This window comes from Halichoeres trimaculatus, unplaced genomic scaffold (assembly GCF_033239565.1).
Source record: "Halichoeres trimaculatus isolate MK-OKI-2021-1 unplaced genomic scaffold, fHalTri1.1 fHalTri1_scaffold_17, whole genome shotgun sequence".
NCBI lineage: Eukaryota > Metazoa > Chordata > Actinopteri > Labriformes > Labridae > Halichoeres > Halichoeres trimaculatus.
The window spans coordinates 21,108,847-21,119,864 of NW_027437195.1; the positions used below are offsets into that span (position 1 = coordinate 21,108,847).

The 11,018-nt window shown below is 42.1% G+C and overlaps 1 protein-coding gene across 1 annotated transcript; it reads left to right on the plus strand.

Moving 5' to 3' along the window:
• Window positions 1-604: 604 nt before the first annotated feature.
• Window positions 605-10,637, plus strand: foxo3a (forkhead box O3A). Its single transcript, XM_074691748.1, has 2 exons — window positions 605-1,991; window positions 7,289-10,637. The coding sequence occupies exons 1-2, from the start codon at window positions 1,428-1,430 to the stop codon at window positions 8,600-8,602; spliced, it is 1,878 nt and encodes a 625-aa protein (XP_074547849.1). The 5' UTR covers window positions 605-1,427; the 3' UTR covers window positions 8,603-10,637.
• Window positions 10,638-11,018: the final 381 nt, after the last annotated feature.

Consider the following 11,018-nt stretch of genomic DNA (forward strand, 5'->3'; position numbering starts at 1 on the left):
CAAAAATTGTTTCTGTCTTTTTAGTTTGATTTAATAAATCTAACTCATTTCAAATTGCTCATTCTCCTGAGAAACTTGGTTTTAATTAGGTATTTGATTTTGAGAAGCTGAGTGATTGACTTTCTATAAGAAACTGTAATGCAAATTTTGGAAAATGGACCTACTAGATTCAGTGATATAGTTTGGTGTCAGCTGTGTTCTGTCTTGACACATACCCTGTCATTATCATTTCAGGCATTAAAAATCATGATAACAACGGTGTCTTGTTGCTGATGGTCTTCGTTTGCTCTCCTGGGCATAAGAGGAATCCCTTTTTATTCCACAATGTTTTATAACCACAAAAAAAATCCTTACAGGTGTATTATTCAAAGACGTTTTTTTCTCTGCCAGTTTTATTTTTTTAATTTGGTCTTGCAACAACAGGCTTAGAATGAAGCTGCATAAAAACGTTGTAAAATCCTGATAATATTGCTTTATTCATATGTGACAGTGTTTTGCCATGCAAGAATTTTTTGTACAAGACAACCCTTTTGTTGTTATGTTCATGGGTAAACAGTGATGTCACCAGCCTGCAGACATCCACATACTGTCACTTTAATTTCAGTGCAGTCCAGGGGGCAGGATCGTGTGGATTTTTTTCCTCCTCTTGGACCCGGAGCGTTTGCGCGAAGCACAGCAGCAGCAGCAGATTGAATGAAGTGTGTTTGCAGGCAGCTGGCCACACGGAGGACACCGTGCTGGCCTGTTCAAGATGCCAGAGACGTAGAGCCAGAATGCATCAGTATTTTGTTCATTCTGGGATGGGGGAGTTGAGTGTCGCTGCGTTCGCCCTGTAGCTTCATTTTTAACGAAGAGAAAAACGAGCTGCAGGGCCTTGAGAAAGCAATCTCCGCCTTGATGGTATCTGGACAGAAGGCGACTGGCAGCTCTCTGCACGGATGATAAAGAACTTGGGAAAGGAAATGGTCAAGATGGCAGCTGTGTACGGAGAGATAAAGCTGATGTGGTGGCATTAGGTGTAGTAATTCTCATTTTCTTTGGCATGCACGTCGCAGGATCGCTGTGCAGGACGCGGGCGCTTGTGAAGGAACGCCGTGTTGGATTCCTCTGAGACTGGCTTTCCCTCTCTTTAACTCTACATTTCGTGAAATTGCAATGCATGTTGACCAGGGTGTGGGCTGTGCAGGAGAAAACGCAATGTTTTGTTAATGCTGGTCAGCACCGATCGGATCTGTGTGCTGCGGATAGACGCCTTGCAGGAGGATAGAAAGACGGACACGTGCTGGGACTGGGCTGCAGGCTGGACATTTGCATACCGTGCATAGTAAATACATAAACTGCCTCTGAAGCCTGCACACAACATTGATGGAATGCGACTTGAGTGATTTTATAACCCTTTGTGTAGCGACTGAGATATTGCAAGGAACATGGCTGAGGCTCCGCGCGACGGTAACGAGCCCCCCTTAAACGTTGAGATCGATCCGGATTTCGAGCCCCAAAAGCGGCCGAGGTCCTGCACTTGGCCGCTGCCCCGTCCGGAGTCTGGTGCGGGCAAACCCGGGACAAATGACACTGACGTAATCCCTGAAGAAGAGGATGATGAGGGAGGCAGCACTGAGAGTGGGGACGCGCAAAAATCCAGCGGCGGCAGTGGTGGTGGTGTTAAACCCCGGGAGGCGAGCAGCAGCAGCTCTATCTCCCAGCCCGTGGAGGTCCAGCGGGGCCCCAGCAAGGAGGAGGCCGCCGATGGCTCGCCTTCCTCGGCGCAGACCCCCACAGCGGCTCTGGGCGGCTCTGCCTCCCAGCAGCTGAGGAAGTCCTCCGCCCGTAGGAACGCCTGGGGCAATTACTCCTATGCAGACCTCATTACCCAAGCCATCGAGAGCTCCCCCGAGAAGAGGCTGACCTTGTCCCAAATCTATGACTGGATGGTGAGGTCTGTGCCATATTTCAAGGACAAAGGCGACAGCAACAGCTCTGCTGGCTGGAAGGTGAGCGGTGACAAGCTGCTGCTATCACAACAAAGACCATACTGTGGTCTGTAACACACACACACACACACACACACACACACACACACACACACACACACACACACACAACATTTTTTTTCTGGAGAGAAAAAGAGGGTAAAATGCAGGTTGAGAGAAAAATGGACTCCAACATCTTTTACTGCGGTTTATTTCATCTTATTTAGGTCAATTTACTTTGAATTGAGGTGTTTAGGTAAGGGTTAGTCCCTGATCTCATGTTTGTTTATGTATAGTGTAAGAAACACATGGGTGCCATTCATAACCTCTAGTTTTATTTTTAAGCATTTAAAGCTTATCATTAAAATTAATGGTCATTTTTAGTCATATTAATATTATAATTTAATTTTTGGGTCATTTTGAGGCATTAATGGGGCACTTTCTCATCTTTGGACATAACAATTGATATACCAGGATTTTGCTATTTATGTTATGGTGAAGTACAAGGCCTATTTGTATATACAGTACATACTTTTAAGATTATGACAAGTCGTTTTAGCTGCTTGTTACATTTATTTCTGTTATATGGCTTGTTTAGATGTATTTTTGAATCAATTTTTATGGAGTTTATTATGAGGCATTTATTTTTGGAGTATTCATGGAAAGGTGTATTATAAGGCATTTTGGATGTGTTTGTTCAATTTTAGGTTAATTCCAATCCCAGGCATAATCGGACGTCAGTGTTTATTGTCATGTTGTCAAGGTTTTTGTTCCATTTGCATTAAATAGCATGCGCTCAATAACACTAGCCCAGTAACTAAATGGAATGAGAGTCAAGACAAAAAACAGAGAATGCAAAGTGAATTTCACTTTCAGACAAACTGCTCACACTGCTGCAGCAGAGGGGCTTCTTACGAGCTTCAGTGGGGCCCTGCTTCTGTTTGATTTTAAGGATTAGTCCGGCCTGGAAAACCAATTCATCTGTCATGGAATCAAGTCTGATGAAAGCTTTGAGCTTTGCAGGATTTAGATGGTGGGGGTAGAAAAACTCTGGAAATAGGTTTGTAATCCTGCACAACTGTGGATGTGATGCAGGCTGGTTCTAGAGAGTTTCTTCTTGAAGACATTACTGTAAAGTGTCTACTACAAACCTTATCTCTGACCTGAACATAAACTGTGTGTTAGGAAACAAACTGATGCTAATAGCTGATTAGTCTGCACAGCATCAGCTGGTTAGTTAATGCTTCAGATTAGTGGCGGTTGGGTTTCATTCATGTTTAGCTGCTTGTTTGCCACCAGATGCAGTCAGTGGCTGCAGGCAGATATTGGCTTGCAGAGAAAAGAGTTAATCGTAGGGTATTGGAAGCGCTGACATCAGCATTTCTGAGGAGATGCTTTCGTAGCCGTGTCACATTCAGCAATTAGTCAAAGGTGGTCATATGCAGGAGGGCCTGCATGCACAATAATGAATTTATCAGTCAGAGTTGGGCTTGAAAACAGGTAAAAACTATATCTCTATAGCCTGCTTTCTGCACCCAAAGCCATTAATTGTACTTCTCATATAATGAAGCCAAATACTATTCCAATCCCTCTGCTCCATTCAATGTAAATTCAGACCTGTCACCCCTCCTAACACAATCGCTAACTAGGATAACACCGGGTTCAGTGAGAACCTTCTGTGTGTTACTTTATCATGAGTGTGGATGTTTTCTCCTGGAGGGATGACCAACAACACATCTCAACCCTGCTGCATGGCACCCTGTCTTTTTCATGTAGCCCAGGCACAAGAATCAATCAGCTGACTATAAATTATGTAGGTCAATGTGTGGCAGCATTTGTATGTGTGTGTTAGAGAGAAGCTCAGTGTTTCTCTTTGGATCCAGCTCTGGCTAAACTGGCACCGCTCCAGTCCCCGCTCAGAACGAGGCTTTGCTCGAAGGGTGCTGCTGCAGCCCTGCTATGGCTACATGGGGGAGGGGCAGGTGGGAGAAGCTCTTTGTGATTTATCTCTGAAACGCTGTACGGCTCCTTCTGTGTCTACCTGAGCAGCACCAGGAAATCTTATGTATCTCCGAGGTGCTTAAAAATACATACAATGTCCACTCAAAGAGCATGCGTGGCTGCTTTGGATGATTAACCGTTTGTTATGCCTTCCTGACTTTAACAGGGATGCAGTATGATTTTATGTTTAGCCTCATTACTGTTTATGTTGTACCACAGCAAGCCTCAAATAGCTGTATACATCAAGTAGACAAAAGAAAAGCAACACAACATAATCTATCAAGTTCTTCAGATATTTATTATGGTTGAGAAGGTTTTGTTGTACTGCTGTGTGCCATCAACAAAGTAAAACTGGTGTTTTGCCCACCAGCTGTAATATTACACAAACCAATACACCAACTTCACAATTACTGGCCTTTTTTTTGACCACAATTGATCTGAAGCCTCTCCAACAGGCACAACCAGAATTCAAGTGTCACAAAGGTTTACTTATTGCAGAGCTGGTGTATTGGATTTCACTAGACTGACCAGGACAGCTGTTGCTTGTATTGTGTCCACTCCCTCTGTCTTTACAAACGAGGTCTGTTAATTTCAGCATTTACAGACTACTGCTGTTCACTCCTGCTCCAAGCTTTGACTGAATACCCAATCACCAATTTATCTGTTTGAATGAAGCAAGCAAGGATATATTACAACTGATGAGAAAAAGTGGGGCCTCTTCTTCATTGCCAACAAAGAAACCAAAACAAACAACTCAACCGCAGTAACAAGAACTGCCTGTACAACCAAAGCTGATACCAGTGAATATTTCTGTGTGAATAAAACTCCTTTGTGTTTGGTTATGAGCCACTCTTTGTGTCGGCTTACACGTGACTTCATAACAAAAGCATGTTCACTGTAGTTAATTTCCACTTTATACGAATTACACCCTCCCTCTGCAGTAAATACTTTTTAAAGCTTAATTACTTCAGGGTATTAAACAGTCTCCAACAAATTAACTTTTAGTCTTGTTAACAACTGAAACTATTAGCCCGGCTGCTACCGGAGTTACTTTTACACACAAAAAAACTGTATATTTGGGAAGTGATTTTTATGAAATTATTTGACCCAGCTAATCCATATCCAGATAGCCAAACCAAAACAAAACTACAACAGAAATAAAATTAAATATGGGGGTTCTTTCCCTACTATTGCAGTTACACATTTTTTAATTCGTCTTTTAATGCTTGAAAAATTAAAAATGTTCATGTCAGTCAGCTTTAGGGATGCTGATACCAAGTTTTGGATGTAGCTGAGGCTAACAGTTAACAAGCCACTAACTAGGGGTTCACTGCTGAATTTCTAAACGCCATATTTTGTTTAAATATTTTAAGGTTTAAGAATATGAAAAAAAACTACTTCACACTGCTGTTGTAAGAAATAACTAAGATTTTTGTCGAACTGACTTGACAACCTGTTGGGATAAAGCTATAAGTAGCTAGCTAGCTGAAGATTCCTCACAGAAACCCACTAGCTAGATTTTTTTTAACTATCTTGCTATGTTAACATATGGTTCAGCTTAAAAAAACAAAAAACAAAATACAGCTTTTTAAAGTGTGAACTGTGGAGGTTTTGATGTGTAGATTTGTTTGGTTAAACAGGACCATGGCAGACTGTTAGCAAGCCACTAGTTACCAGCTAACCTGCTCCTAGCAGTAGCTTCATATACTGGAGTCTTTTCTCTCCCTACTCTTTACAACGTGACTTTTTTTCTTAAACTGTCCAACATATAATAATAAAAACTTGTTTTGAATTAATTATCTTTAAAAAAAAAAACTCTTATCAAGCAGAAACAGCTTGGGCTTTGGGCAGATAGCAGCAGAGAGAAAAAGTATAGAAGATTAAACCAGCACACTGTCAGTTTCAGCTTTTTATGTGAGATATTGCTGACAAGAATAAAAATAGAGGAACACATAACCTTTATCTTTAAAGTCAGAACTTTAACCTAATTAGGAGATCATTGGTTAATTCTGAGTGATTAGCAAAAGCCTGACGAAGGACGGTTGTGCTCAAAATGTCACTCTGGTGCTATATTAAATAAGTGGATATTGGTGCCCTGCAGTGTGTGAGCTTCACTTGTCTATCTGATTAGTTAAAGCTTCTAACAATTCAAGCTAATTTATGTCAAGTTGCAGTGGGCAAAGAAAGGAAAGGAGTAATGAGGTACCTGTAGTTGTATTTCTTAGAGTCATGTGCTTTGTTGTTGTAAGTGATGAAAGTGTTTGCTTGTGTTTGGCCTAATCCTTTAATTGGCTTGAAGCGAGAGCTTTGCTGGAAGTTTGATCTCAGCGGGTCATTCCATTGACTCATTGCATTCAGACAAGAACAGTGGCTAACACTCACTTGTGATCGCCTAGCTGTCACAAAGCAGCCTTTATTTACAGCTGCCTTTTATGGGATCCATATTGTCAGGGACATGCACAGACTTATGTAGCTGTAGCTTTTAAGAATTGGGCTTGTCTGGTGTTTGTTTAGATTAATCTTCATACAGATGGATTTAAATGGGACCTTGGTTCACTCAAGTTAATTCAAGCTTAAGAGAATTACCCTGGACCCTCTCCCAGTGAAGCTTTCTTTCTGGGCTGCAGACACCACTGCAGACTTTTCTCCCTGTGTTACTGCAGTGTGACTTAGTGAGGGCCGGTCCCGCAGACTCCAGCTGTTTAATTTTGTACATGGTTGGGAACATCTCCAGGGAAATCCTGTAGACCTTTCTGAGCAGCCAGAAATAGGTCACAGTGTGAGGTGCAAGGAAGAATTGTATCTTAGCTGGCTCTGCAGTGCCAGAACTGTTCATTGCCGTGATGATTAAGGCACTAAACTCTGACTTTTATTTATGGGGGGCCTGTAGTGTTTGAAAATCCTTATTTGAAGTCATAATTTAGTGCAGTAGTTACTAGCCTGTTTTGCCTTAGTAAAATAATGCCTTCCTCTGACCCCTTTCTGCTCGGCCTGGCTTTACTGACTGAGGAAATGAACACACAGTTTGGAGTTAAACAAAGAGTAATTTTTGTTTCTTTTACAGGAATTTTCAGATATTTTACCAAAAAAGCAACAATGCATCGTAATTAAGATTAAGTAGCTGTTGAGCTTAGCAGCAAGTTAAAACAGCTCACATCCAACACACAGACTCTTGATATGACACAATTCAGAAGCTGACAGTTAAACAAAGGGAAACTATCATTGTACTTTGATCAATAGTATTCAGAAACCTCCTAAAAAATAAAGAAGTATTTCATTTATCATCTTGTTGATTGTTTTCTTTTGTTTTGTTGCAGAATTCTATTCGACACAATCTGTCCCTCCACAGTCGCTTTGTGAAAGTTCAGAATGAAGGAACAGGGAAAAGCTCCTGGTGGATGGTCAACCCAGAGGGTGGGAAAGGAGGCAAAGCCCCAAGACGACGAGCTGTATCGATGGATAACAGCAAGTACATCAAAGGAGCACGTGGACGTGCCACCAAGAAGAAAGCCTCACTGCAGGCAGCTCAAGATGGCAGCTCAGAGAGCTCGTCCAGCCTCTCCAAATGGACAGGAAGTCCCACCTCCCGCAGCAGTGATGAGCTCGATGCCTGGACAGACTTCCGCTCCCGGACCAATTCCAACGCCAGCACACTCAGCGGTCGTCTGTCTCCAATCCTGGCCAACCTGGAACTGGATGAGGTGCCTGATGATGACTCGCCCCTCTCCCCGATGCTGTACTCCAGTCCCAGCAGCATGTCCCCGTCCACAGGTCCCACAGGCCTCTCTGACCTGGCAGGTACCATGAACCTCAACGATGGGCTCTCTGACAACCTGATGGATGACCTTTTAGACAATATCAGCCTGACAGCGTCCCAGCAGCCTCCTCCTGGAGAGGAAGACAACGGAGCCAATGGTCAGGGGAGCTCAGTGTTTACCTTCAGCTGCTCAGGAAGCAGTCTGGGTAGCCCCTCGGGCAGCTACGGGCCCAACCCTCTTTTTAGCCCGCCGTCCATCACTAGCCTGCGCCAGTCACCAATGCAGACCATCCAGGAAAACAAGCAGACCACCTTCTCCTGCATCTCACACTTCAGTGACCACCAGACCCTGCAGGATCTGCTCAGCCTAGACTCCCATGACCACAGCAACGTCATGCTCACCCAGTCCGACCCGCTGATGTCACAGGCCAGCACCGCCATCGCCCTGCAGAATTCCCGCAGAAATGCCATGCTGCTCCGCAAAGACCACATGTTGATGAACCACACTGGTGCTGGTCAGGGCCAAAGCTCATCAGTGCCTGGTTGGCAAGCTGGCTTGTCAACCTCTGACAACGACGCCGGACACCCCGGCACTAAGCAACCACACCTGAAGTCTCCCAGCAAGAACGCCACTATGCAGCTCGGCTCTGGTTTGTCTGGCCAGGACCGCTTCCCTGCTGATCTGGACCTGGACGTGTTCAATGGCAGCCTGGAGTGTGACATGGACTCCATCATTCGCAATGAATTGATGGATGCAGATTGCCTGGACCTCAGCTTTGACTCCCGCCTCAGCTCCGCCCAGAAGGGCAACAGGAATTCAGGGAGCTTCTCCAGCTCAAAACAGACCTCCCCTCATACCTGGGTCCCAAGCTGAGAAGCTCTGTCAGAGCTGGGGTAACAGAAAAAAAAATGAAAAGGGGGAAAGTGTAAATTTAGGTTCATTGTTCTGCATTGTGCAACTAGAGGGAAAGTATGTAAAAGTGTATCCATGTAGTCTTTTTTTATTTCTTATGTGAGGCATTAAGTTTGGTACTGTATTTAAGTGTCTGAGACACAGTCAAGTGTCTTCACAGAGGAGTACAAAGTCTTTAAAGCAGTTGATGCCTGGGCGGTGTGAACAACAGTATTGACTGGAATGGAAATACAGGACATTTTGTTTAAACTATATAAAAAGCATCAACTCGTGTTAGTCTCAGGGATTCACTCACACTGTATCACCAAGTGATACATAAAAACTGAAGAATAATGTTTTCACCCTGCTTTCTCTCCTTTTCACACCCTTTCATACCTAAATCAACATTTTTGCCAAACCAGCTGTCAGCCTGCTGTGGCTGACAGCCTGTTTACAGAAAAAGCTGCAGAGAATGTTACATTTTACGATCCAGTGGAGGATACTTGACATGCATTTTATTTCTTTTAAAGTTTCTTTGAGAGACGTAGCCTAAATGGACTAAAAAGATTTTGAAAAAGAAGCGTTGATGAAAAGCTTTTTTTTCTTCCCCCATGATGCACAGAGTCACACACCAAATATCAATCTGTAGAGGTTAATATGTTATCAAGATGTGAACTGATCTGCAATGTGTGTTTTTTATTTTGTATGTAACATTTTATTTTCATTTAGCAAATTTTACCCTGTGATTTTAGTGACATTACTGTGAATATTCCCTCTGAAGAGGTGCATTACTGAAGTCTTGATAATATGGTGTTTTTGCTGCGGATCCCTTTTCACCATCGTCCTACCCCCTCCTCCTCCTCCTCCTCCTCCTCCTCCTCCTCCTCTTTCTCTCCCACTTGCTGCAATATTGGAAATATGGCTCGATATACAGAGTTTAAAAACCATGTTTAGCAGGAAGCTACATCATTTAGCTGTAGTTGACACCATTTAGCAAACACTTAAGACTATTTGGATTAACATAACCACCCACAGAGACTCTACAGCACTCTACTACAATATTTTGGTGTTTGTTAATTTGAAGGAGTTCTTGGTGCTATGAATATGAAGATAGCAGGGAGTGGCTGCAGATGGAGCAGCATGAGTAGCCTCCCCTTTGTTATCAGCACTATAGCAGGTGCTGGAAAAAATATTATGTGTTTCCAACCCTGTGAGAAGAGGTCGTGTAGTATCTTAGAGCCATTTTTTGCCATTTAAGACAGAAAAAAACAGTATTTTAAATATTGCCAAACTATTTCCACATTTAAGGTGGAAAAGAGGATATACAGTGTATAGATATAAGAAACAAGTGCTATAAGGGCAAAAAGAAAAAAACATCAGCACAGTTTTTGTAGGAACAGCAGGATGAATTATTTTTAAGTTTACATTTTTTTTCAGCTGGATAATTTTTCACTGAATTTGTCTTATTTTTAAATTGAAAATGTATTTATTTCCTTTTCCACATGTAAGTATGTTGTGTTTTTTTTCCATATGACCTGTGGTAGAGCTTTTTAAAAGCACTTCTGTTGTAATGGCCTGTTAAACATTTTGACCTTCCCATTTGTTATTGATTTGGTCAACACTGAAAAATGGTGCTGAATGAATGCTGAAATACCATTCAGTTTAAGAGGAGGACACATGAAAATATATATTTAAAGAAAACTTTTTGTTTTTGAATCTGGATACTATTTTGCTGAATTCTTATTCAACAAAATTATTCTGCACAGCTGTGCTTCCAAATATCTTTGCTTAAACCTTTATGTTGATGATTTAATCTAAAAACAAATCAAATACTGACATGATACTTCTTTCCCCCATATTAATTTTGATTAATGTTCACTGCCAATATTCCAACTCCATTTATTCCTATTGCTCCTACAAAACATAAAAAAGACTTAAAGTTGTCATTGCCAGTTGTAATTCCTATTCCTATCTTGGTTGTATCAGAGACGGTGCATGTAAATAAAGCTTAAAGAACCACTGAAAATCTGGAGATTCTTTGATTTTACCTTTGTTTTATTTCTGTCTCTAGAGGAATTGCACACAGCTGCAGACCTGACTCTGCAGTCATTGTGGAGCTGATTTCCTATTGGATAATCACACTTGGAGCCAAGAACCAATCACACACTGTATCCAAGAGGAATGCACCGACTTGCATGGAGTCCATGTTTTTACATACATGACTGTTGAGGTGGGAGCTGACAATAACACATGCACTTTGCATACTCCTTAATCTATATTCTGTAATGTTTGCTGCACATATTTAATGTTGGAATGGTCTGTATTTTAAAAGCACAACAGCACTGACATCATTATTGTTACAAAAGAAAGACTGCAGTGTAGCTTTAGAGCCCTCTAC